General features: G+C 49.3%; 7 protein-coding genes across 7 annotated transcripts; 3 read left to right on the top strand and 4 right to left on the bottom strand.

The window, feature by feature from the left end:
* The first annotated feature begins 1060 nt into the window (after positions 1 to 1060).
* Positions 1061 to 2829, top strand: LOC101785037 (annexin-like protein RJ4). Its single transcript, XM_004956933.3, is given in 6 exon segments — positions 1061 to 1478; positions 1565 to 1795; positions 1918 to 2139; positions 2246 to 2335; positions 2471 to 2644; positions 2646 to 2829. Coding segments are annotated over 6 exon segments (1026 nt in total). The 5' UTR covers positions 1061 to 1274; the 3' UTR covers positions 2751 to 2829.
* LOC101785443 (transmembrane emp24 domain-containing protein p24delta3) lies at positions 2754 to 4904 on the bottom strand. Its single transcript, XM_004956934.3, has 4 exons — positions 4668 to 4904; positions 3343 to 3552; positions 3159 to 3235; positions 2754 to 3069 (listed from the first exon to the last, which is right to left on the bottom strand). Exons 1-4 carry the CDS (start codon positions 4866 to 4868, stop codon positions 2925 to 2927), a joined length of 633 nt encoding a protein of 210 aa, XP_004956991.1. The 5' UTR covers positions 4869 to 4904; the 3' UTR covers positions 2754 to 2924.
* Positions 4905 to 5099: 195 nt separating this feature from the next.
* Positions 5100 to 7744, top strand: LOC101784378 (transmembrane protein 50 homolog). The gene is made up of 4 exons (XM_004956932.3): positions 5100 to 5322; positions 5430 to 5529; positions 7099 to 7251; positions 7463 to 7744. Exons 1-4 carry the CDS (start codon positions 5187 to 5189, stop codon positions 7497 to 7499), a joined length of 426 nt encoding a protein of 141 aa, XP_004956989.1. The 5' UTR covers positions 5100 to 5186; the 3' UTR covers positions 7500 to 7744.
* Positions 7745 to 10182: 2438 nt separating this feature from the next.
* Positions 10183 to 13764, top strand: LOC101783971 (beta-1,3-galactosyltransferase 7). The gene is made up of 11 exons (XM_004956930.3): positions 10183 to 10443; positions 10573 to 10663; positions 11148 to 11206; positions 11302 to 11492; positions 11721 to 11784; positions 12181 to 12253; positions 12408 to 12528; positions 12614 to 12701; positions 12782 to 12907; positions 12989 to 13098; positions 13198 to 13764. Exons 1-11 carry the CDS (start codon positions 10337 to 10339, stop codon positions 13344 to 13346), a joined length of 1179 nt encoding a protein of 392 aa, XP_004956987.1. The 5' UTR covers positions 10183 to 10336; the 3' UTR covers positions 13347 to 13764.
* A 2143-nt stretch (positions 13765 to 15907) lies between these two features.
* Positions 15908 to 17669, bottom strand: LOC101783576 (aspartic proteinase nepenthesin-2). The gene has a single exon (XM_004956929.4). It carries the CDS (start codon positions 17530 to 17532, stop codon positions 16171 to 16173), a length of 1362 nt encoding a protein of 453 aa, XP_004956986.1. The 5' UTR covers positions 17533 to 17669; the 3' UTR covers positions 15908 to 16170.
* Positions 17670 to 19934: 2265 nt separating this feature from the next.
* LOC101783169 (aspartic proteinase nepenthesin-1) lies at positions 19935 to 21523 on the bottom strand. Its single transcript, XM_004956928.2, has one exon. The coding sequence runs from the start codon at positions 21477 to 21479 to the stop codon at positions 20136 to 20138; it is 1344 nt and encodes a 447-aa protein (XP_004956985.1). The 5' UTR covers positions 21480 to 21523; the 3' UTR covers positions 19935 to 20135.
* A 2339-nt stretch (positions 21524 to 23862) lies between these two features.
* LOC101782761 (lysM domain-containing GPI-anchored protein LYP4) lies at positions 23863 to 26846 on the bottom strand. Its single transcript, XM_004956927.3, has 5 exons — positions 25952 to 26846; positions 24879 to 24996; positions 24630 to 24794; positions 24525 to 24556; positions 23863 to 24419 (listed from the first exon to the last, which is right to left on the bottom strand). Exons 1-5 carry the CDS (start codon positions 26610 to 26612, stop codon positions 24184 to 24186), a joined length of 1212 nt encoding a protein of 403 aa, XP_004956984.1. The 5' UTR covers positions 26613 to 26846; the 3' UTR covers positions 23863 to 24183.
* Positions 26847 to 27241: the final 395 nt, after the last annotated feature.

Below are 27241 nucleotides of genomic sequence, written 5' to 3'. Positions count from 1 at the left end.
TGGGGGCATAACCACACCGCGAATAGGCCTACCAGTCCAGTAGTCCACTACGCTGAACGGCCCAAGTGATTCGAACACGCACGCTGTCACGCAGGTGCAAACCGAACCGAAACACCTCGCTCGCGTGAGCCCAACGGAGCTGAGCAGGAACCAGGAAGGCACGCCACAGCTGCTTGACGTCGCGCCCCAGCAGCACCCTGACCCAACCCAAAGCCAAAACGATGCCGAGGAGCGAGGCGGCACTCTGGCTCCGAACAAAGCCAAACGTATCACCCACTCACGTCTCAGATCACCAACATGCGCATCGCAGATTCGCAGTCTTCGCATAGTAGGTTTGGCTTTGGCAAACCATGAGCATCCGTGCCACCCGCACATTCCCAGCTGAGCTGACCCGTGCTTTTTGCCGAGGAAAAGAGCAAACACCAACGCGACGCGCACGGACACCACAGCCGAGACCGAGAAAATAAAGGCTCGGCCAAGAAAGGTCGCCGAGTTCCGGACGATTCATCTCTCGGCTGGGTAAAAGCGGGGAACGGAACCGGCAACAAAAAGGCAAAGCCACCGTCCAGAGGCGCGGCCTTGACTCGGCGTCTACTGGGACTCCACGACCACGAACGGGGGCACCACCCAGCCGCAAAAGTTGGTGAATGAATGTATAGTGTAGTGTGAGTTCTCCACGGAAAGGGCCAGCTTTATGGATCCCCTTTTTCACAGTTCAGTGGGCAGCTGCCTTTGCAGCGCACCTCGTCGTCGGCTAGTATCTGGCGCCTAGGAGAGGAGACGAGCAGGATCTTTTCCGCCTGGCAACCACATCCTCACCTGTGAACGCCCCCACAGAAGACAGAACACACCCGCAATGAAAAACGAAAATGCTCCTCTTGTGTTCATTGGACAGAAAAGAATCGCGCACGCGACGTTTATCCGGAATCCCGGATGGTACGATAAAGTTGGCGTATTTATGCTATGCTATGCTATGCGATTCACATTTGCATTCAGAGAGGATTACGAGAAGCTGAAAAGGCTGATCCCGAGATCATCAGCATCTCTGAAATCCTGACCCGGAATTCGCTCCCTCACGTAGTCACGTTTCCATTTCCTTCCTCTCTCGCCATTCGATTACCTTTCCTTTCTCCCTGCTTTAAGAGAAAGGAAACCGCGAGCAATGCCCGGTATTTAAACGGCCGGGCCGTGCGTGCGTCCGGCCGGCCTAGGCGAAGGCTAACCGAGTTCTCTACATCGAACACTTCATTTGTCCGGGCGGCGAGTCGGCGGCCATGGCCTCTGCGGGGTTCGAGGAGGCGTGCAGGGAGATCCGCGGCGCGCGCGGCCACCCGCGGCGCCTGGGCCAGCTCCTGGCTACGCGGAGCCCCGCCGAGAGGCAGCAGATCAGGGCGGCCTACCGCGCGTCCTTCGGCGAGGACCTCGTCGCGGCGCTGCAGGGGATCCTCGTCGCTGGGGCCGGCGGCCAGGAGGACGAGGTAAAAAGCGAAGGAGCAGAGCGTCTCGGCGCCGTCGAGGCGATTAGATTCCCTCACTTCTTTCTTTCTTTCTTCCATTCCACCAGCTCCGCAAGCTGCTCTACCTGTGGGCGCTGGACCCGGCGGAGCGGGACGCGGTGGTGGCGCGGGAGGCGGTGGAGGGCGGCGTCACCGTCGCCGGCTACCGCGCCCTCGTCGAGGTCTTCACGCGCCGGAAGCAGGACCAGCTCTTCTTCACCAAGCAGGCGTACCTGACAAGGTTCAGGAGGAATCTGGACCAGGACATGGTCACCGAGCCATCGCATCCGTACCAGAGGGTACATAGCTTTTTTCTAAAACTCTTCTTCAGTTAATCGTCTTTGCTGTCATGGCGTGTTAGCCAAGTGAAACTCAACTCAGCTTCTGACATTGATGTTTCCTGATGATCCGAGCTGAGCAGCTGCTGGTTGCTCTTGCGGCCTCACGCAAGTCGCACCACGACGAGCCCAGCCAGCACATCGCCAAATGCGACGCGAGGAGGCTGCACGACGCCAAGAACGGCGGCGCGGGATCGGTCGTCGACGAGGCTGTCATCCTCGAGATGTTCAGCAAGAGGAGCATCCCGCAGCTCAGGCTGGCCTTCTGCAGCTACAAGCACATATATGGGCATGACTACACCAAGGCAAGCGAACCCATCAACTACAGTAGCTCATAGCATCCACTTCATACACCCCCCTCCTCAATGACCCTGTTCTGAGGCTATCCTGAAACAATGTGTACGGATGCAGGCACTGAAGAAGAATGGCTCTGGTGAGTTTGAAGAAGCTCTGAGAGCTGTTGTCAAGTGCATCTACAGTCCTTCCAAGTATTACTCCAAGGTGATACAAACAGTTGATTCAGTATCTTTTTTCTTTGAAGAACCAAACAGTTGATTCAGTATCAGAAACAAACAGCTTATCGTACCTTACACATATCTCATCTGATCCATTCTTTTCTGTTCTTGGTCTTTCCAGTTGCTGCAGAGAAGTATGCTATGCGCAGGAACTGACAAAAGGTTGTTAACAAGGGCGATATTGGGCAGCGACGATGTCGGTATAGATGAGATTAGATCAGCGTTCAAGAGTTGTTATGGGAGGAACCTTGCAGACTTCATCCATGAAAGCTTGCCTCAGAGTGATTACAGAGATTTTCTTGTGGCTGTGGCAAGAGGGTCAGCCGCCTCATGAAGTTGGCATAGAGGAAACCTTGACTTGTCCAGCGAAGCAAATACTGCTTTTCATGATGCAGGAGTAAGTAGAACATAAAAAACAGCAGTCTCGTGCCATCTGAACTTGGATTTCAGGTTATGAAATGTTACCAGTTTATTTACAAATTTGCTTGGCTTGTGACGGAGAAACCATCACATCTCATGCACAAAGTAAAACACAACAGTGCGCTTATTGCAGAGGACTATATTACGAACGTCACTTAGATGAGCTTCTTTTTGCAGAAGTACTGTTGTAGATGCCACAACTGCAAAACAGAGACCGCAATGCAAACGCTTAGAGACAGCAAGCTCAACCACGTGATCCTAGCATTCGTCTTCTCACTGACATCTCTCATGTTAGCTTCTCTGCACCGAGAACAATTTTGTTAAATAGAGTGCTGTGCCCTGGGAACAGACCAAAATATGAAGCTAGAAAAACAAGTGGGTGCACAAACTTGGATTTGAGCAGAAGCAGATTTTCATGGATTGATTGAACAGCTGTTTCAAGCTTGAGCATCTCTAGCTGAACTCCCTGGTTATGAAACCCCATGTGTATATGGAAGTAAATAAAGAAAAACAATAAATAATGGTATAAATAAATGAAATAACGGTATAACACAACATTTGCATGTAATTCACCTCGATCTTTTCCTTTTTAGCAACAGAATCCCAGTCTTTAGCAGCAATCCCAATTTTCCAATCAAGGTTTAGTTTCGCCATTAACCCCCTGTCCTCTCCATCAATCCAAAAGCAAGCCAGGTAGTTTCCAGCTTCCGCTGTGGTGAATGAAAACCGGTCCATTGAAACCTTTTCTTTCTTATGCACAATGTCTCCAAAAGGGGATGTAACCTGAAAGAATAATTTCCATCAGAAATGTAAACACGTTAGTAGAACAGAAAAGATCCAAAAGAAATGATATGCAATTAGACAACTCCCAGTCAATCTCCAGATCCCTTCACAGTAATGCTAACATTACTTTGTCGTCAATAAAGTAAAAAGGACAAAATATTTACTCGCTACTACTACCATAGTACCATGTGCAAATTAAGATGGAAACATGTGCAAATTAAGTTGGAAGTATGTGCAGATAGACTGGGAACCACTCCCCGTTTACAGGTTGACAAACAAGTTACAGAACATAATCATGAATGCAATTGGCAAACCAATCTGCAAATAATGGTGGATTCCACAACTCCTGATTCATAATCACAGCTCAATCCAACAAAATGTTGCCGGTTTTTAGAGTAACTCTACTTATTCAACGATGGATTCCCTCTAAGTGATAGAAAAACTGTTTGACAAAAGGAAATACTGTAATATGTATATACTCTAGGAAATGCTAAAGGAAAAAAATGCAGACCAAGGACAACAGGAACGAACAACTTGTCCTGCTCAGGATTATGTTGACTGAATCAGTGGCAAGGATACTGAGAGCCTCAAAGCAAATCACACTTCTTACTATCAGTTCTTCATCACAACGATTGTTTATGAATCTGTTCATGCATTTCAGCTAGCAAAATGGTTTTCGAAGTATTTCCTATGCACGCCCACATACTGCGCTCAACACCAATGGATGGATGTATACAGTATACCCTCCCCAAATGCCAATGCCTAGTCATATGTACAATGTGCAGAGGTTGCCATCAAGTGTTATTGCTGTTTTTTTTTCCGGGAATTGTTACTTTGCAACTGCTGTTTCGCAACTAATGCATTCCATAACATCAAAGAATTCACATATCAATCAGGTGTAACTTGTAACCGCAAGAGCAAGACCTATATGCAATTAATTTCCTCTTCATTTCCAATGTACAGACACAAGCACAGAAAACGCAGGGAGTCATAATTTCCAACCAATTTTGCTTCAAAAATATATTTTCCAACCAATCCTCACAATTTACCCCGTGTGGGACACTGATTTTCCCGTTGCCCCGATCAATCCTGATCCGACCGAAACGATTGGTTACCTTGACGGAGACGGTGGGGTGGGCGTGGTGGTGCTCGTAGAGGACGGAGTAGTCGCCGATGACGACGACGTTGGATTGGATCTCCTCCGACACGCACTTGGACCCGGACGGCGCAATCTCCAGCCACACTGCATCCGCCCCCGCCGCCATCCACCACACCGCCGCCGCCGCCGCCGCGGCCCACGCGCCACCTCGCGCCATCGTCGTCGACTCTCTTCCGGCCGCGCAAACGACCAACCGCCGAACAAGCACACACCCCCGGTCCATCTCACTCGACGCGCGATTCGTTAGGCCCATAAACATGCGAGGCAAAACGGGCCCAATAAAATCCCAAGTTGGGCTCTATTTGGGTTACAAATTTTGTTCTCAGTCTCAATTCGGCCCAAATCAGGAAGCCTCCACCCAACTCCAGGCAGGGTCCAGGCTCCACTTGGAAAAATAATTCGGCAGAAAAACGGAGGAGAGAGCAAGCAAGGAAGATTGCTTGGTGGGAGGAGTTGGTGAGGAGAGGTCGCGGCCATGGAGAACCTTGCGCTGCTGTGGGGGATCATCGGGCCAGGCGTGGCCGGGGCCATCTTCGGGGCTGGATGGTGGTTCTGGGTGGACGCCGTCGTCTGCAGCGCCGTCTCGGTCTCCTTCCTCCACTACCTCCCAGGTGAGAGCGGGAGCCCTAAGATTCGGTCTTGTGATGCCCCTCTTTTCAGCGCTACCTTTGGGATTGTAGTTGATGGGTGTGATTCTTTGGGCGCCGGCGTTTTGCAGGGATCTTCGCGTCGCTGGCGGCGCTCATGTTCAACTGCGTGAACAAGGATGAGATCGGATACGATTATTACTCGCCATATGGGGACGATTCAGAGTGGAGGTGAGGTTATTGGTCGATTTGATATGGATTGATCGAATTGCTGAAAAAAATTTAGTGCTTTATTAAGTAATTGAACCAGGTTAAAGTGAACCCTCATTTTATGATGCATTTTTCAAGGAAACTAAAACTAAAAATATTAACGAAAGAATTTATAATTAATTAGTTGTACATGATTAAGAAGTTCTTAAATTGTGTAGAATGTGTACAAAAATAGTCCAGTCCACAACAACAGACACTGGCTTCCTGCTTAACTCTGCTAAACAGAAATGTGCAACTAGTTATTCTCATGTAGTCATGTCTACCCTTCCTCTTTTCTTGGGTATCCTGAATTTTTCTTCACTGTGTTTTCCTGTGATGTAACAATGACATTCGACTTGTTGATTGCTTTTAAATATCATCAAGGAAGAGATCATGGCTTCTGATTTTTAAAATTAGTGAATTTCGTTGGATAAGTTTTCGACAACCTGATTGGGTGCTAGAGGGAGTTAGTTGTGTGAATTAGGACACTAATGTGTCTATAATTTGAAAATAGTTTGTAATGTTGTTGGGATTTTTCCTACTTCTTGTCAGCCAGTTACATTCTAATTCCAATAATATGTCCTTAATAACTACCTTCACATATATGTAACTCTGTTATTTATTGAGAAGAGGTGAAGAAAGAATAGTCTTATGTTGAATCTAGTCTGATTCTTAAATCATCCTTAAAGTTCATCTTATTTTGAGAGGTCCACTAATCTGATTTGAAGTTAAGTGGGTCCTAAAAAATGTTTTCGATGTTACTATGGTACTTATGACTTAGACAACTAAGTCAACTACTTGACTTCTCTTTTGGTTGTTTTCAACTAGACCAGTATATATATTTGGAGGCTAGCATATCCAGTGTTAACTGATCCCTGTCTGTAGGTCGCTGTGTGTCTGTGTCTATGGGCGACCCATGAACAATGATGTGTAACATCTCTCTCTGTCAACTACAACCTGTTTTTGGTACAACTAGGACTCCACGGAAGCACTTGTAGAGTTCAAAGATGCATGTTCCATGCGATGATCTAGAAAACAAAATGTCATAACTTAAAACATGTCTTGCACGATGAGCCATAATTGTAAGTCCCATGCGATGATTCCTCTGAAGACCAATGCCAAAATTTGCTAAACCAGTTCAATGGAACTTGAAAGAATGCGTGTGATAGCTTCAAAATTGAATCTTCAACTTGAGTAGCCTAAACTTGTCATCCAGTAATCCGGTGACAAGGACGTGAACCACCTAGCTGAAGTTTCTTCTGTCCAAGTTCATGAGGGCGCATAAGGATTTCAGGGTTTTTTTTTAATGATTTATGCTGTGCAGTAGATATCTAAACTAAATTTTGTACTTTATACGAAAAGAGCCTCAAGTTTGTAGCATTGTGTTGTATGGTTGCATCACTTTTGGTCAGGTTCAGTAAGTCACCACACAGTCCTTGTTAGTCTTCCTCATTGGTTCTATCGCATGAGCTTAATAGACCTGTGTTGGGGTGAATGATTTTCTTCTGATGCTGCACTGAAGTATTCTAACATTGGTTTCTTAATTTGCAGAGTGAAGCTCTGGCTTTTTGTTGCATACGTCGTTTCTTTTGTCTGTCTAGCTGGATCTGTTGGTTTATTGGTGCAAGATGCGCTGACAGACAAGGGCCCGTCTGTCTGGACTGGTGTTGCTGGTGTTCTGCAATGCGTTCTCGTGTTGATAAGGTATATCTGTATTTCTCATCTACTTCCGGTCTGTTCGGTTGAGATTGCTGTTGTAGCTGCAGCAGCCAAGTGAGCAACCTGAGGCTGGGTTGTGGGCATGTTGCCTTGTGCAGCTGCAGCTGCTTGTGCAGCCGGCACAAATGAACAGCTTCTTCATCTTTCACATGTTCAATTGTCCAGTGTGCGTTCTGACTTCTGGTCATCCTTGCAGTGGGTTGACATATTGGACATGCCACTCTGAAGATTAAGCGTGTAATGTTCTGAGCGAATGGTTTGCAAGGTTGGCAATCGCTTGAAGAAAATTATTTCTGGCAACTTATGGTCGTGTGTGATGGGAAAACGTGCCTACTGTATAGTGGAACGGCTATATGTTTCATTTGTGCATATCTGACTGTTTTTCGGAAACGATGCTTAACACCACTTCACGTTTTTTCTTCCAACCTGTGATGCGTCAAGATCATGCATATTAATTATCCTGAGGGTAAAACTGAAACTGACAGTGAATTGGTCCCAGTGTCGCAACTGACAGTCTCCTGCAGGCTGCACTAAGTTACTGCCTGACGCCTCCTAGTCAGTTCCGGTTGACTTCATTTAATCCAGATGCCGTGTCATCGTTACTGCTGCTGATCGGTATACTGCCTTGGTTGCATCGAAGCTAACGTCCAGCTTTCACAGTCTGTTGTTATACCGTAGGGCTTACTGAAAACGTCATTTCCCTTCTATTTCTTTTAAGCTAGAGGACGCCGTTTCTGAACTGCCGGTACCCAGCTTTCTTTTTACGTTTTCTCGAAGACGGCGTAGGGACCACCTGCCATGGCCCTGTGTCACCTCGACCGAGAGCATCTGAACTGAATCCGTTGCGTTCAGCTCGATAGCAATGTTGGGAGTAGTATAACAATTTCTACAGCAGCCGATGCCGTTCCGTTGAAAGCAACAACATTCCGTTGGCGCCTGGCGCGTCGTTCGCAGCTTCGTCGCTTTTCCTGAAGCGTACACTGTGGGTTTCGACCAGGCAAGATATGCCTTGGAATTACCGATCGCGTGTTTGTAATCCAACGACTTGGGCAAGGCTTTCGGGGTATCGGTACAGAACTTGTACTAGAATTGCAGAAACTTCGTGGCTGTACACTTGTACTGAGGGCGAAGGAGACGTCGAAAGACCACGCATGGTTGTTCTGAGGCTAGCCATAGGTTGATTCAAAAGGCTTATGTCACAATCTGTCAATTTGCAACATTGGGATTTCAGACAGGTTGGAAAACCAAGACGAATCCTGCTATCCAAACATGGCTTTTTAAGTCGTAGGAAAGATTTGTCCCAGCGAAAATTAAACTACCATACCGTACCAAGTTCCTTAGAAATTCCTGGCCAGTTCCAATCATGGCCTAATGTACAGAAATAGGCTGGCGCGCCGCCACGGCTAGTCACCGTACGTGGATTCTCCGGTGAAACTGCGTTGCTGGACCTGCCCCCGTGGCCGGTGGCAGCGTGCGAATCTATTGTCTATGGGAACGCCCCTGCTTTGCGCCCCCATTCACGAAGACGCCGCGCGCCTTGCCGTCGCCGGCGGCTGCTGGCGCGGCGCCCTCGAGGGCGCGTCCGTCTGAGAGAGACAGGCGGGGGGTGCGGCGACGCCACGGGCGCTCGCCAGATGGGCGACGCGCGTGGGTCTCCGCGGTCTCACGTGTCCGGTGCCGCGTTCCTCGCGAACCCGGATGTGATACGGAACTCCCGGCGCCGGGTGCCAACGCGGCAGGCCGGCACCCCCAGAAAATGATGCCCGTGTTTAGGCTTCGGTTATCTGCGGTTGAGATGCTCCTAATAGAAAAGATATATGCAACTTTCAATATCGAATAATGGCTAGTTTTTTTTCGAATCACACAGTATAGACGCAGATACTCACATACACGCACGCACACTCGCTCCTACGGATACACGCACGTAACCCTAATCCCATGAGAATCTCCAAAAGAATGAGCTTGCAAATCCTCGAAATTGACGAAGTCACCGATGGCGTCTCGCTGTCGACGAGCACGTCGCCTAAAACTGAAAGAATAGCGCCGGTTAAATCATGAATTAAATATAGAAAAATGTGAGCACCAGTGCCAAGTCGAGGACTCGAACCCTGGTCGACATGTTCCACCATAAGAAACCTTACCAGAATTCGTAATAATAGCTAGTTTGTTAGAACTACTCATAGCAATTTATAACCCTATATCAACATTAAAAAAAATGACCCTATCAATATTGTAATACCTCGAGTTACAGGAAACTATACTGTAATACTTCGAGTTTCAGGAAATATAATGTTTTGTAGGTACAAAACATATATAAAGTATAGGTTAAAATTTACAGCGATGTCAGAATAACTAGGAGATTTTACAGACATATATTAAGAAGAAAGTTATGTAAGTCAAATTTGATAGGCAAGTAGTGTACACACGCATTTAAAATTCTTTTACATGCATAAAACCTATCGATGAGTTAGAGCAAGTGAATTCGATGAGTTAGAACAAAAGAATCACTTTTCTAGTGTTGAAAGAAGTTTTTAAAAATAATGTCTAAAGAAACTGAAAATAGCCCCTATGGCTATCTTCTCTTGCATAATTAAATGAAAGAGGTATTGTCTCGTGCCCATTTAGTAAAAAAGATTTAAAAAATAAACCTTACAATCTCTAACAATAACAAAACTTAGAGAGAGAGAAACTTACTCTAACAATCATGAACCTTTAGAGGAGAGGAAGAGAGAGAGAGGGAGAGTTAGCTAAAAAACAGTTTCCCTTAAAATCGTCGCTCTCTAACCATCCCCTGTTCTCTCTCTCCCTCTAGAAAAACAGCTTTCACATCTTTGCGCCGTGAACGTAGCATTTGCTCCGAGTCCACCATTAAACTAGTAGTCGTCTCCCTATTGTTGTTTCCCTCCTCTGCTTCGGTTACGTCGAACCTTCATAAAGCCTCCCTCCCCTCGCCCGCCTCTGCGCTGTGATCGTCCACGAAACGCATAGGACGAGCGCCCCGCAGGCCCAAGATAGCCACGGCGACGGAGCCGAGGAGAGAGAGAGGCAGAGCGATCCAAGGGGCGCATAGATGAAGCCCAAGAACGGCGCCGCCGCCTCGGAGAGGAGGCTGCTGTCGCGGCGGATACTGCTCCTCTGCTTCGCCAGCTTCTTCCTCGGCATGCTCGTCACCGACCGGTGAGTCAATAGATTGGTTTCGGTTCTTGCTGCTTTCTTCGAGCCATGGTTATGTCTCCTGTGTGTGTGCGGTGCGTGCGATGGATGCCGTGCTTACGGGTGCTGGGCCGGCGATGGTTTTCATTGCAGGTTTGGATCGGTGCCGAGCCATGTGGTGGTGCCGCAACGGCGGTACGGCACGGAGCTGCCGAGAGTATCCCAGGAGTTTGTTGCCAGGCCGGTAGGGCTGCTTAACCCCCTGAAATTAGTTTTTTTCCCCTTCAAAATTTCTGTTTATCTTATTTATTCGGATTTATGCACGCCTTGCTACTTCAGACATTGTTATATGCATCGTCTTCACGACTGCAGATTCATATTTCCTACTTTTCGCTTATGAGCCATGGCAGTATTTGTTAGGCTGGAAAACGTAGATTGGAAAACATGGCGGTTTAGGAACAATTGAAGCATTAATGAAGTACCTCTTGTAGTCTTGATGGTTGATACCACCTGTTTTTGGAAACTCCTGCATTTGACTACACTTTTCAATATAGTACATAGATACCGTGAAAACTTAAATCAAGCTTTTCCATGAAAGCTAAGGTACAATAGGTTGTTTTACTTTTACATGGACTTCTAAATTCTTGTGCCCTCAAATTCTTCAGTCTTCCTTCCTGAGATGTGATAGTTCTCTTAACGGAATGCATAGCTCCCTTTCTTGATTTCAGAAACCAGCTGACGATAGGGACATTATGGGGGAGGTGTCGAAGACTCATGAGGCCATACAGTATGTCGGCTTGAATCCTGAAAACTGTTTTTTATCTACCAGTGGCTCTCTAAACTGTCAATTTGGCACTAATTTGGATACCTTATTGGATTCAGATATCTGGAGAAATCAATCGACACACTGCAGATGGAGCTGGCAGCTAAGCGCAGTAGCAATGAGCTACATGGGGAAAGTACAGGTGGCATAAGTAAGCAGAGGAAAAGAGCATTTGTTGTGATTGGGATCAATACCGCCTTCAGTAGCAGGAAGCGTCGGGATTCTGTGAGGGAGACTTGGATGCCTCAAGGTTCGCACTCCCCGCCGGCCACTGCAGCTTGATATTTTTCCCCTGATGCTGGTTAGCGGTTGTTTATTGTGCTCCTTATTCCTAGGCTCCTAGCTAGAAGAAATGCTGCAAGAATCTTTTTCTTTTTGTTGAAAGATCCAATGCTGCAGGAGATCTCCATTAGGGCTGACTGTTCTTCTATTTTACTGTGCTTACTGTCTGTAGCAAACTAACTCTGCTATTTATTAGGTGAGAAACTCAAGAAACTGGAAGAGGAAAAGGGAATCATCATCCGATTTACAATAGGACATAGGTAGGGTAGATTGCATTATCTTTCCATTTTAAATTTGTGCAACTATTTTTTTCTGAACACCTCTGTGGAGGGCCTGTGTATATTTAGTGAAATGGTAATTCATTTGGCTCAAACTCCAAAAAAAACTTGACAGCAATTTTTCAACCAATGACTACTGCTGTTGTTTCAAACTGTTTAATTTTGATAAGAAGCAGCACGCTAACTACTGTATTGAAATTAGAAAAGGCATACAAAAGCATGTGTACAGTAGTTGGCAGTAGTTCCTCTTCAGTTTTCAAGCATTCTGGCAGCTGGTGCATATATATTTCCTGATTTTCTTACCACTCACAAGTATTTTGTCTGTCATAAATTAAAATACGCATTACTGAAGTAATAACTGGCTTTTATGTGCTGCAGTGCTACATCAAACAATGTCCTTGATAAGGCTATAGACGCGGAGGATGAAATCCATCACGATTTTCTTCGGCTGGTATGATTATTTTCCCCAGCTATTGAACCACACCATTTTTTTCCTCCTTTCTGTTGAATAGCAATCATCGAAACCTGTGTTTTTGGCCCTGGTTTGGGAACTGTCATCTGTGCGAAACTTTGTTCTGATGAAACTGTACATGCATAACACATAGGACCATGTTGAAGGGTACCACAAGCTGTCTGCAAAGACCAAGATATTCTTCTCCACTGCTGTGGCATTATGGGATGCAGACTTCTATGTCAAGGTGGATGATGATGTTCACCTAAACATAGGTACTCTTCAATATGTACCTCTAAAATCACCAACCAAGAGTGAAGAAATTTGTCAATTATTTATTAACTGTCATAAAATATGCAGGAATGCTCGTCGCAACCCTTGGTCGACATAAACTAAAACCACGGGTCTACATTGGCTGTATGAAGTCAGGACCAGTCCTTTCCGACAAGTAATTCTTCTGAAAACAGCATCTCTACTTGAAGTTCCAATCCATCAAATTCTATAGGTAGTAACATTCCATTTCATCAGAAATGCAAAATACCACGAACCTGAATTCTGGAAGTTTGGGGAAGACGGGAACAAGTACTTCCGCCATGCCACCGGACAGATATATGCCATCTCCAAGGATCTTGCCACATACATCTCAATCAACCAGTGAGACCATAGAACTTCCGTGCTGATTCAGATAAAGTTTCCATTTCTTGAGTAGCTACTGACGTTCATCATTTCAACCAGGCCTATATTGCACAAATATGCAAATGAAGATGTATCACTCGGTGCATGGTTTATCGGGCTAGATGTGGAGCACATCGATGACAGGGACATGTGTTGTGGCACACCACCAGGTCAGTTTCTACAGCTGTTTTATTATAACATGCACAGTCCCTGAAACTGGAAGTCACTATGGCACTTACTAATCTTTGCTCTCTGAAACTGCCTCTCAGATTGCGAGTGGAAGGCGCAAGCAGGAAGCGTTTGTGTCGCATCATTCGATTGGAAATGCAGTGGGGTCTGCAATCCGGTCGAGAGGCTAAAATACGTACACTCGAGATGCAGTGAAGGTGAGGACGCCATTTGGAGCACCTCATTCTGACCGGGTGCTGAACTGCTGATAAGGTTCGCAGGCTGAAGAGGGTATGATCACGAGGCTCCATTGATTCAGGTATATACAAACACTGGAACACAGGCTGTAGCTCCCTCATGTTCCCTGGAAGACTCCTTTGTATGAGAACACAAAGGAAATTAAGAGAAGAGAAGCATATGCATATGTCTGATAAAGGAAAAAACTACAGGGATACATGAGTTTTTTTTTCTTTTTTTGGTTGAGAAATAGGTGTTGCAGCTACACAGGGCTCATGTACTGATGTGCGTATACATGTTTTTCAGTCAGTGCAGAAACACGATTGCATTCGATTAGTTCATTTGTCTCGTTTGAGAATGACTACTTTGTCTCAGCGTGTTCTACCCTTGTGGCAACAGATATATATATGTTTGGAGTATACCTTTGATCAGGTAGGCAGAGAAATATCTGCAAACAGTAGTCTCTTTTCAAGACTTACTGAACTTTCAGCGTTTCAGAGATAACAGTATGTACAGCATCTATGACTGTATTCCTAAAAAAACTGCACAGTTCCGAACCAAACAAACACAAATCGAAACCAGCTTACATGATTGTACGTGCACAGATCACAGTGGTCATCAGAATCACAAGCAATTATGCATCCGCAACCATGGGCAACATCAGACTGAGGGTTGCGCATGACACAGACACGGCGTGAGCATCTCCAATAGATCCCCTTTCCTTTTTATTTTTCTTAATCCTATTTTTCCCCTCCCTCTCCCCTTTATAAATGGGATTTCCAACCTCTCCCTTTCCTTCTCTTCATTCTCTCCTTACCATACAATCTCCAACCTGCGTTTTTTTCTTGACATCTCCTCAACAAATTTAGCTGGTGGATCCAAATACCCCTAGCTAAGGGCATGTTTGGGACTAGACCTGAGCAAAACTCGAGCCAGACCGAGCTAGAAAAAGCCCGATTTCTTTCGGACCCAAAGTCTCCACCCAAGCATGCCCATTAACTCAATCGGACCAACAAAATCGGGCCCAATTCGGACCCGGTGCCCATCCTTTTTTATTGAAATGTAATTCATTTTATTATTCGGACCGAGCTCAAGCCCGTCCATTTTTTTCGGATCGTGAAAATCAGCACCACGTCCGGCCCTAAACGAGCACCAGGTCGGGCCGGGCCAGGCCTATTTTGCTCAGGTCTATTTGGGACTGCTCCACTCTGGAAAAAAATATCTCTGCTCCACCAACTCCACTTTTTCGTAGCTCCACTCAACTAACTCCAGAAAAACATGGAGCCGATGAACTTTTTGGCTAATAGCATGATTCCAACTCTAGAATTTGTATTATTTGGTGTGAATAGTCTTTCTTACCCTTGTTTCTTGTTGTGGTTTTTTTTATTTTTTCCATATTGCTACAGGCCTTTATCAAGCTGTTCCGGTTGAAGTTACACAAAACTGTGTTCGATTACAAAACAGAATGCTGCTAATTACCATAAAAAATAAAAAGATACGAGATTTCGCTTTCTCTCGTTCTCAAATTATCTCACACACACACGCTCTCATAGGTCAGTGCAGAGCATGATGATTCACGAACATGCAGAAAATTGCATCCAACATGAATGACTAATTCACTGTTTCACGAACGAAATACAAGAAGCAAATTGGATGTTCTCAGCAGCGCCTCCACCTCTGGACGCCTATGGAGCTGCTCTGCCTAGCGCACCTTCTACACCGTCATCGAGGGTGAGGGCAGCGCGCTGGACCTCGCGCAGTCGTCCGCAAAGCGAACTGCTTCGCCACGTGTCGCGGCCACCCCCTCCATCATGGAGCTTCCGGATGTCGCCACCGGGCCAAGGCCACGCTAGAGCCATGGGCAGTAGTCGTCACTGCACATCAGCTCCATGCGTGCGTTCGCGAGGAGCGGCGCGACCGCAGCACCGAGAAGCGGCGGCGGGATTGGAGATAGAAGATGATCGGAATCGGGTGAGGACCACCGTATCCATCCGTTTTTCTTGTCTTCATGGCCGCGAAGAGTTCCAGCAGGCTGGAATTGTAGCTGCGGCGGCGGCAGCTAGGGCTTCTTGCGGCAGCACGGGAGGTGGCTACCGAAGGAGATGCCGGAGGAAGCATAAGCGAACGTGCGGTGTGTAACGAGTGGTATGGTCTCCATCTGAAGGTTTAGAACGTTGTTTTCTGGAGCACCTCTTGTGAGCTCCACAAAAAATTTGAAGTTGGCTATCAGATTCATATTTTTCTTGGAGCAGAGCTGTTGGACGGGAGCTCCACAAAAATTTGAAGTTGGCTATCAGATTCATATTTTTCTTGGAGCAGAGCTGTTGGACGGGAGCTCCACAAAAAATTTGAAGTTAGCTATTAGATTCATATTTTTCTTGGAGCGGAGCTGGTGGACTTGGAAGTGTTTGGTTTGAAGGTTTGGGAGTGAAGCAGTCCCAAATAAATTCTAAAATTTAGCTAGCTAATAAATAGGCACTAAAGTAGAAACTAGCGCACAAAATTTGGCTAAAATAAGAATAACCCAGTGGTCTCTATAGTATTTATTGTGGTCCTAACATTAAGAAAGACTCATCGCTGGAATAACTTTATTCCTATTCTTGTTTAATTGGGAGATAGAAGAAGTAACGGGCGAGATCTCGTCCCAGACAAATTAAGCCGAGCTTAACATTTTTATTATCCGAATACAAGAACCTTAATCATGGGCTTGCCAACTGTACCAATTTCGAGTCCAGTGGGCTGCACTTATTATTACAAGCCCTTGCTTTTTCGTGCAACCCAGTATGGTTGACTTTAGTTTGCATGGCAGCGCCCGGACCTTCTCCAACTAGCGCGCGTCAGCACTGCGCCGGAGCGAACGACAAGGTCTCGGCCTCCAAATCGTAGAGCACGCGCATGTCCTGCTGCACCAGGTTGCCGATCGTCGAGCCGTCGTCGCCGGAGTCCGCCAGGAGGAGGCACAGGCGGCCCCTCCTGTGGTCATCCAGGACGTAGTTGCGCCGCGGCAGGTCGAGGTCCGCGCCCTGGAAGTGGAGCACCATCCTCGGCACCGGCACCTGCGGCGCCGACGACGCGCGCCGCCAGGCCGCCGGCACCACGAAGCACACGCCGTCGTCGGGGCTGCTGCCGTTCGCGAACGGCAGCCTCAGCTGCACCTGGAACGCCCGCACCACCTCCACGAGCACCGCGGCCGGGAGCAGCGTGAGCGCCGTGCCGGAGTCGACGATCACGCCGCCCGAGCCGTCGGGCTGGAGCGCGAACGCCGACTCCGGTATCCGCAGCCTCCTCGCGCCGACGGTCAGGCCGGCGAGGTGGACGTAGTAGAAGGTCGGGTTCTGGGGGCTCTGCAGGAGCGGCGTGGTCTGCACGGGCCCGGCGGCGGTGTCGTCGCCGTAGACGCCGTCCGCCACGGACCCGAACAGGAGGGTGCTCCTCCTGCCGCTGGCGTAGGGCGTGAGGCAGTAGGAGAAGCGGCGGATGGAGAGCTGGGACACCAGCGAGAGCGGATTCCGGCCGAAACCCACGATGCCGGATCCGTTGTTCAGGCTGCCGACGTTCATCGAGCCGCACCCGAACCCGAGCAGCACGCTCAGCGCGTCGTCGCCGGACGATGACGTGAAGGTGAAGCGCTCCGTGGCGTAGACGCCCATGGTCGTCGTCCCGTCGCCGTAGTTGTACCGGTAGGTACACGTGTCGGGCCTCATGCAGCTGTGGTGCAGAATGTCTGAGCAGAGCGGGCCGGCGCACCGCATGGGCTCGTACGACGCCGACTCGGCCGGCACGAACAGCGGGTCTGGCTGCGCGAGGCAGTTGGCGCACGGCGCGCACTGCGTCCAGATGAGGTCGCTGCCGGTGTCGAGCAGCGCCGAGACGCGCTGCGGCGGCGTGCCGATGGCGAGGTCGACGACGTACTCGAGGTCCCCCGACGGGCGCACCGGCGTGGCGCCGGGCGCCTGCTGCTGATCGCTCCCGCCGGAGAAGCGGGCGCTTCTGCCGCGGCTCCTCACCGCGGAGAGCGCGGCCGCCCTCGCCTTGCTCCGCCGCATGGCGCGCCGGATGAGCTCGGGCCTGGACAGCTGCTTCCCGGCGTCGACATGCTTCAGCGCGACGCGGACGTCTCCCCCGAACGCCGAGGCCACCGGGAAAGCGCACGCCACCGACGCTACCAAGAGCAGGAGCGCTACCAATCTCTGCTGCATGTTTAGCTCCCTAAATTAGCGCCGCCGATGTGACCTGGTATATGTAGACGGGGATGCCGCGCACGTCACTAGAGACGCTATACATATTCTTGCACCGTCTTGATGCAAACGCATCGATGCAAGCTGCGAAGGAAAGCAACGGGCAAGATTGTGCGCCAGACTTTACAAAATTCGGTTGCCGATGGTGCCATGGTGGTCTGGGCACCGAACAAGTCGGGGAATGCTCTTGGACCACTCGGCTGCGAGGGTGAAGAGGATGGTTGGCGACCTGTAACTCACCAGCTTGCACGAGGGCACTGGAGACTGTGTGGCTACAACTCTTGACGTGATCGCCGAATTCTGAGGCGAATTTGCACATGTTTTCCTGCCGGCGAAAAGAGGCCCGGAGCTAGCAGTGCTGCCGGGGTGACTGGAGGATCAAATATTCTAGCGATCCGAAGCTACATGAGCGGATCTAATTCGGACCTAATCGAAGTTCATTAACACGGCAAGTAAATTGTTTAGGCATACACGGCATGTAAATAAATAGCTGGAAGATCTAGAATAAGAGGAAGGGATCAGAGCATGTTTGGATGATGCAAGCAATCCAAATCGCCGCCCGGCCGGACGTGTCCCCGTTACTTCTTTCGGTCAGAATGAGAGCTCGAGTAAAACCGTGTGGAGATAACTTGACAGGAGGCCTCTTCAGGTTAATTGGGTCCATGCACCCCCTATCTTGGTGTACTCTGCTGAGCTAAAGCAGTATAGCACTGGGCATAGTCTATACGGCACTATATGCCGGCCAATTTCATCTGAACCAAAAGCTGCCTCGGTTTGCCACAGAGTCGTGCCTTGCTTTTACATAATGGAATGCAGGTTGGTTTGATGTAACGTGACTGAAAATGTGCGCTCGTACTTTGGAGGGTGTGTCAACACGAGGCATTAGGGCCAGTGCCCCTGGCAATATAAGTATATAACACAGTTTTTTTAAGTCCTTATTTCGATCTTCAACTTTGAAACCGGCTGTTGACGTGTCAAAACTCAAAACCAATCCATTGCGAGCACCATGTGGGATGAAAACCAAGACAGAATTGCTGCCGAGTTGAATAGTTGACGGTTGCGTATGCGTAGTGCCTGATTTCCAAACAGAGTCCCTCCACAATACAAGGATCCAAACTGCCCCTAACTTTTATAATACACCATACTACTGGTAGAAATATCAATTCATACTACTCCGTAATTTATACTACTGGCAGAAAGAAAGAAGGGAGTAGACTAGTATGGTGTATTGTAAAAGTTCTCCGGTTTCGTTTGGAAGCATAATATGTGTGCCGAATCTGCTTGAACGTTAACAATAATCTTGGAATCCATGAGGACCATCACGGATGCAGTGATGTGACGTAAGACTTGTCGAATTTCCACTGCCTTTTTCTAAAGGCAGTGTTGATCAATGATCAGTATCAGACGCAAACATTTCATTTGTTCTATCAGCTTTCTCATTGGATTAACTTAACTACGTAATGAACAAACTGATGCGGTGACACTAGATGCCTAGTTGATGTTGTACCTGCCTCACTACTGCACTAGCCATTTCCATCTCTGAATATAAGTAAAGTGTGGAATTTCTACCCTTTTTTGCTTTATTCTTTGTGGCAATGAAAGGATCGATTTTTTTTTCTCTGTGACCGATTCGGTCTCTACGTCATATTTGGTCCAAATTCTTCGGTTGACTACTTGTAACTTGTCTGCACAATTCTAAAATTTTTGGCCCTTCTGTTCCAAATTATCAGCAACACACCTACAGCATCCTTGGTTTTCCGGCCCATGAGACAGGAGCAGACCAAGGCTCCTACGCACCTCCACCCATGTTTTCTGGTAAGCCCATTCAGCCCATAAAAATATCAATATTTTATTTATGTTTTAATGCATCCGACATTTTGATAAACTAGGTTCAACATTTATTCATAGCTTGATAAAGTAGTCTTCGGGGACAGTTTACCTTTTGAATCGGTTAAACATTATGATAAGTTATATTAAAGATTTCTTCATACCTAATTCAACTTTTTGAGAAAATAGTTTAACATTTTTTTAGAAAAATATCAAAATGGTAAGTTCACAATGCTGAAATAGTTCATCCAAATGTTAAATTTTATATTACAAAAATAAAAATATATAATTATATATGAATAAGGGATTAATATCACACTTTTACAATACTTAAGGGATGGAAAAATATACTTTTTACCTTTTGAAATCAACTCTAAATTCCACTTGGAAGTCAGTTTATTTTATTGTCAATGTTTGTTTAAATCATATGTGACTGTTTTGTGCTAATTCAAATATTTGGTATCACACAAATAGCGTCTCTGAGAAATGACTAACTTTCAGAAAATTAGCATATCCCTGTTTGTACCTTACAGACACCTCTAAAAACAGATGAGTTGCTTATTAAATCCTCAGATGTTGTTGAGAAGACAACCATAATCTCCACCAGATCACCGGCCTACAGTCAGAAATCAGAATCCCTTCCGAGCACCATACCAAACCTAAGGCGCATCTATGCATAATAACTAGAAATGGCCAAATGGGATCGAAATAGAGACGCATGAAAACCAGAGCTACAGCTAGATTAGATTGCACGGCTTCGGGACGAAGGACAGGAGGCTGTTCTCGAGGTCGTAGAGCACGTGGAAGTTCTGGTGCTGGAAGCTACCGATGATGGTGCCGTCGTCGGACGTTGCCATCGCCAGGCACAGTCCCCCCGAGACGGGTTCCACCAGCATGTAGTTCTGCAGGGGGAGCTCCATGTCCGCCCCGTCGAAGTGCAGCACCACTTCCGGCAGCGTCAGCGACTGGCGCGGTGGCGGCGGCCACTTGAAGCACGTGTCCAGCACCGACTCCTCCGTCACGTTCAGCAGCGGCAGCCTGATCTGCGACACGAACGCCGCGCGGACGGCGTCGTACGCCGGCTCGGCGAGATACGTGATCGTCGTGCCGGAGTCGATGATGGTCCCGCCCGTGCCGTCCTCGTCGTTGATGGCGAACACCGCCGGGTCGATGGGCAGCCGGTAGCCGCCGACGCTGATGCCGGTCATGTTCAGGAAGTACATCGTCGGGAGCGCCGGGTTGACGACGAACGGCGTGGACCGCACGGGCCCGCTGGTGCTGGCGTTGGTGCTGTTGAGCGTGGCGTAGACGCCGAAGTAGAGCCGGCTGGGCACCGGCGACAGGAAGGAGGTGAGGCAGTAGGAGAACCTGGGGGATCCGAGCTGGCTGACCAGCGACAGTGACCCCCGGCCGAACCCGACCATGCCGGAGCCGTTGGCTAGCGAGCCGGCGTTGAGGTTCCCGCACCCGAAGGAGATGCTGGGCACGGCGACCCGGGTGGTGTTGGTGCCGAACGTGAACGTCTCGTTGGCGAGGACGCCGGCGGTGCTGGCGCTGTCGCCGTAGAAGTACTGGTAGACGCAGACGTTCTGGAAGCAGAGCGGGTAGTAGAGGGCGTTGCAGATCGGGGACGCGCAGCCGAGTGCCCGGTACGTGGCCGACTGCGCCGGGTCGAAGTAGGGCGTGGGCTGGTCGACGCAGAGCAGGCACGGCGCGCACTGCGTCCAGATGAGGTCGCTGCCGGTGTCAAGGATCGCCGAGTAGTACCGCGGCGGCGTGCCGATGCCCATGTCCATCAGGTACTCGCCGTCGCTGGCGCGCACCAGGATGCGCGCCGCGGTGATGGCGTCCCCGGGCGCCAGCGTCGCCAGCGACTGCAGCGTGGCCGCGCGGGCGCGGCTGCGGGCGACGGCGCGGGCGAGCAGCTGCGCATTCGTGTACCCGGCGTCCGCGTCGACGTGCCGCAGCGTGGCCTCGAAGCCGAACCCGCCACGGGGGAGCGATGCGGCGGTGCCGACGACCGCGGAAAGGGAAAGCAGCAGCAGGGGCAGGACGACCAAGATTGCTGCGAGCCGTGGCATTTTGGGATCGAGGGGTGGCGAGTGCGGCACGCCAGTCGCCAGTAACTAAGATACCATGAAAGGGATGTTGTGAGCAAAAAGGCTTCTAGGATTCGCGTATAAATACGGTGGCCATGCACGCGTGCATCCACTAGCTCTCACTCGAGTACTCGACACTGCTCCTGAGAACATGAGGCCTTGCTTCTGCTTGGTGGGAATGGAATAACAGAATAAGCGCTGGTTTAGTTTAGGGCATTTGGCTGTGGAGATGGCAGGGAATCTGGGCGTGAAACCGAGGGAGAGCTAGCTCGCAACGATGCGTCGCTGTAAAATAATCCCCGGCTCTGCGTTCCTTAACGTCAACGTTAACTAGCGTAGGATGAGGCTTAGAGATCTGCGTTCGTGTGCCCATTTCACCGATTAGAAATCGTGATTTTAGTTTATGTCTAGTAACCAGGAGTTGGAGTCACCATGTGGTCCTGTTTGGGAGTGTTTCCCCAAAACGGCTTTACGGGTGAAGTCAAAGCTGGGGAAGCTAAAAATAGTAGTTTCATCCAGTTTCTAGTTCATTTAAATCCCGACTTACAAAACGGTTTCACGCTACAATATCTTAATTTACGCAAAACATATGAAACCGAACCAAGATAAACCCTACCAAATGGAACCTAGTCAACTGTACAGCTACCTCAAGAACTACGGATCGTCCATGTCTCCGTGGATCGGAAAAAAACTACTGCTGCTCCTGGAATAAGTGTATGCAATAAAAGGGTTGCTTAATGATGGCATTGTTCATTGAATTCCCATTCTTTTTTTCGTGAATACGTAGGAGAGTTGTATATTTTTTTATTAAGAAGAAAATAGTTTACAATGTGGACTTACCCGGACGGACGCACATCATTTAGGTTACATTTCGGGCATCGATGACAAAAATCAGAGCATTCTTTGATCGATTTTGTAGCGTGTTGTAAATCGGACAGAAATTTACAGGCTCATAGCGCAGTGCTGAGATGCGCGAACTAGAGCGAGGTGGGGACAAACCATGAATCTACAAAGCACGGGACCAATGGCAGCGGCTCGACAAGGCTCGATCGAAATGGACGCGCCACGCCACGCCACGCCACAGACTAGCGGGGTGCGTGTCTGCCATGTGCACCGGCAAACGAAACGGGTGCGCCCCCGGGATCGGCTCCGCTGTGTGGGAGTCAGCAGTCGGGGTCGGGGGCTCGGGGGGGCGCACGCGAAAAACTGCGAATCGATCGAGTTTGTTTCCCGATCCCCGCGCGGAGGTTCTTGCTTACTCCGCTGGGGTCTCTCGGACGGCGGAGCCCAAGAGTGATGGGCACGGCACCCTTGCAAGTTGTTTCGGCTTGAGCGCATGTGGCGCTGGCATCGCTGCGAGGCGCACGGAGACATTCGTGCCGCCGGTGCGTGGGGCGGTTTTAGTGAGACTCACCAAGTGTGCAGACCAAGTCATGCTCTCGGGTGTCCGGATCGTCCGAAGTGTGTAGACCAAGTTTACTCCCGTTTCAGCGTGCGCCAAGACTATGTTGCAAGCGACTTGCTTTAAAACCGTGCTTCCCCTAGCCACCATGCCGAGAACTGGAAATCCGGGCATACGCGAGCACACTCAGGATGTGTGGCCTACTAGGCATGTGTGGTTGAAACTTCGGATTGAGACACAGTACATTCCCGCGTGCATATGACCTGGCGCGTTTGCTTGTGCGTTCCACCAGGGGACAACTTCTCGTTTCGCACGGTATTTTTTTGATGAAAAGTTTCGCACGGTATTATGTGAATCTGCAACCTATCCACCTGCTGGATTCGAATCGTTGGCTTTGGGGGTGGTTGGTTCTTTAGAACATCCTAAAATTCCTATCACATCGAATGTTTAGATACTAATTAAAAATATTAAATGTAGACTAATTACAAACCAATTGTACAGATGGAGGTTAATTTGCGAGATGAATCTATTAAGCCTAATTAGTCCATGATTTGACAATGTGATGCTACAGTAAACATGTGCTAATGATAGATTAATTAGGCTTAATAGATTCGTCTCGCGAATTAGCCTCCGTCTGTGTAATTAGTTCTATAATTAGCTCATATTTAGTCCTCCTAATTAGCCTTCGAATATTCGATGTGACATGAATTTTAGTCCGAACTAAAGATCCAAACACCCCCTCTAGCGGTAGTGACTTTGTCAAAATGGTAGATCACGTAGTCAATCTCGGTATATGAGACATGTATAATCAGCAATCGTTGGCTTAGCAGCCATTGATGTGATAATCGGCTGAGACCAGAAATCTCCCGCGGAGGAAGATAAAGTGTCAATTTTTGCAATCTTTTCCCATTTTAGCATTGTAAAAATTGCAAATTTCAGCTGATTTCACAATAGCATTGCAAGTGGCACTTAATTATTCATTTCACAGAAATGGTAAAATCCTGATGTGCCCGTTTTCGTTTTCTATGCTGTAATACAGTTTCCGATCATTTTCATCTTCACTGACAGGAACAACAATACAATCGTTCTAGACAAATATGCTAGCGTGAGTTCATCATTTTTTTTACATTTTTATTACAGGAACGACCAATCGAATGAGAAACAACAAAATTTGGCACAATAGCCCAGAAAGAGCTAGCCGACTGCTCCTGTACAAGAATGCCCTTCCGGACACGCTGTGCTGCTCAACATGATTCTCACACACAGGCTCATCACAGGCGTATGCTACCACAGCAAGTTGGCGACGAGGCAGAGAGCGACCAGCGCAAGAACATCCCCGACGCGCCTGTCTGCTGAGGCAGGACGACCGGAACTCGCCGGCGGGCTGCTTGTCGGCGCCATGCCAGCCATCTGCGGGCCAATGCCTCCTTCAGACGGCATCGGCGTCGGCGACGGGCCGAGGTACGTCTCGAAGAAGGACGTCGTCGGCGGCGGCATCAGCGGAGGGAACTGGTGCGGACCTGCAAGTGTTTGAAGAAATGATAATCAGCTGAGGCATTACTTCCACGAGGGCATGAGTAAAAAAATCAAGACCAGTAGAGCGGCATTACGGCAAGAAGAATTACCTGGGCACTGAGGCTTCAGCGACGTGGTTAACCTGAAAGATGCAAAAGATAGTGGCCGATTCAGAGAACAGTTCCCAAGCCAAGCGTGATGAAAGGTGAGCTTACGTGGTGAGGATGGTCCCGTTCACGTATCCGCCGTAGCTGCAGGAGGTGACGCTGCAACCGGCGCTGGTCATCTGGAGCGTGAAGTTGCCGAGCATCATGCTGCTGTTGCTGCACTGCATGCTGGAGCACGTCGAGTCCGCCAACGGCGCCGGCACGCAGAACAGGCTGCAACGATGACGGGCATCAGGAACACGATCGAGACGACTAAAAAGATCCAGAGGAGATGGGGGAGTCGAGATCGGCGCCTACTCCAGGTTGCCCGGGCCGCAGCTGCACTGGACGCAGCGGTTGGCGGTGATCGCGTAGGTCCCGTTCGCCACGGACAGGCCGGCGTCCGACGTGTAGGCCGGGAATGACGAAGCGCACGCTGAAACAGCAGACGGGAAAGAGTAAGAGGGTGTCAGTAACGTATCAAAATGACGACACAGCACATGATGGTGGGTTTGTGGATTGATGATGAAATCCATGACGAGAACATGATACATAGGCCTACTGGTTATGCTCAGGGATCAATCGTGGATGCTACTATTATTCTGTTAGTCCGTGACCTTACAGAATGTCTGGGGATAATGAGGGTTTCAAAATGGCTAGTAGATCAGAAAACGCCATACTGGAGTGTTTTACTTTTTCCAGCTGACACTGAAAACGGGAAAAGGGCAAAGATGGCAGGAACAACAGAGCGTCCAGGGCAATGCTGTTGCTGCGACCTTTATGCAGAAACAAATTTTCCAGCTAAAGTGCTCATCTGTCGGCCGTCCTCTGTTAACAACTGAAGACAGCCGACGCGCGCACACATGGAGCGCACTCTGTTTACTGCCGCGCTGGACAACAATTCCAGCGTCCAAAACAGAGTACCAACTCACACTTTTGGCGCAGCACTCGTGCTGCATGCTTCGCCCCTTTCTTATCCCCCTTTTCATGTCCGAACTAAAACATGGACGGGCCCTTGTAAAAGCCGGGAGGCCCCTGTCCAAATATACAAACTGAACAACCAACCTGGCTTTTGCTTTTACTGAACTACTCTGCAGAAATGTTGCACGATCAAGCACATTTCAAGAGTAAAAACCTGCTTGCTGCTTCAGGTCAGTGATCAGCTAGCAGCACTGGTTCTGGTTGTACTGCCAGGTGAGCAATTTTTTCACCAACCAAATTTGTCGGCAAGCATGTGATCTAACCAACCGACCACGCACGCGAGTGACCGCACGATAGTACATCTCAGGCTGAGCAACGGTCCACACCAGCAATGCCAAAAACCAGATCCAAGAAAACGTGCCAGTGGTTCAATTTCAATCGAAGGGACGAAGGCTAGCAAGCAAGCTCACCGGGCAGCGGCACGACGATGATGTCCCCGGTGGCGACGTCGGCGGTGGCCATGTCGTTGACGCTCATGAGGTCGTTGCCCGTGGTCCGGAACCTCCGCGCGATGGCCGGCACGGTGTCCCCCTCGGCCACCACGTAGGTCAGGTACACCGCGGGCACGCCGGCGTCGGCGCCGCCGAAGCAGGCGCAGTGGAGCGGCACGAACAGCGTGGTGCCGGCGTCGAGCGCGGCGCCCTCGGGCATCCCGTTGGAGTCGCGGATCCAGTCGGCCGTCGTGAGCCCGCCGTAGACGGAACCCGCGACGGAGTCCAGCGTGTCCCCGGCCCGGGCCACATAGCGCACGGAGGTGGCCTTGCGGATGCCGTCGGAGCAGGCGCATGGTACCGGCACGTGGAGCGGCAGGCCCGCCGGGAGGACGCGGTCGGCGGGGTCGGGCGCCGCGAAGTCGATGGCGTTGGCGGCCAGGATGGCGAGCGGGTCGGCGGCGAAGAGCGCCGCGAGCTCGGCGAGCTTCAGGTCCGCGTAGAGCGTGTAGGAGAGGAGCGCCGGGCAGGCGGTGGACGAGGCGCAGGACTCCAGCGTCGACTTGGACAGGGCGTTCGGCACGGCGGCGAGGAAGAGGAGGAGGATGAGGTGGAGTAGGGATGACGGTGGTGGCCGCATGACGGCTGTCGGGCGCGGTCGCGTGAGTCGCTGGCACCGATGCCGGCTCGGGCCGATCGGTGATTCGCCGGGCAGCGGCTGGCGAGAGCTGGGAGCGAGACTGGCGAGAGTGGCGTGGTGGAGGGAGGCCTGGGAGTGCGCGCGAGCTTTGGATCTTGGCCTGGGTTTGGTGTGTTCGCGCAGGATCCTCTGCGACTGCCAGTCTGGTGTAGTGCGTCTGGATGGACCATGTGGAATGGACTGTACGAAACACGGAGTAATAGCGTACGTAGCACATGCTACCGTAGGAAAAATAAAGGGCAGGCATAGGAAACATTGGTTTCAGGTCAGTCAGGAGGGCAGGCATAGGAAACATTGGTTTCAGGTCAGTCAGGTTGGATTTAGGATCCTCAGACTCAGCAATGGCTTTGCCAAAAATTTTGAGAAATTTAGGTTTCGTTGCACAGAACTAGCAACAATACTAGCATTTTCTTCCATCTTAAAAAATCATTTTAGAAATTTAATAGTGTCCAAAATACAAATGAATTGCTATGTGATTGTATTTGTAAGGTAATATAGAAATGGTGTAAAAATTGCAATTATGAAAACAATTAGCCTCCTTTTGAACTAATGAAAACATATGAAACAAT

This window comes from Setaria italica, chromosome II, assembly GCF_000263155.2.
Source record: "Setaria italica strain Yugu1 chromosome II, Setaria_italica_v2.0, whole genome shotgun sequence".
Lineage (NCBI taxonomy): Eukaryota > Viridiplantae > Streptophyta > Magnoliopsida > Poales > Poaceae > Setaria > Setaria italica.
The sequence above is the reverse complement of the archived record's forward strand: the minus strand, read 5'-3'. Positions and strand labels throughout refer to the sequence as shown.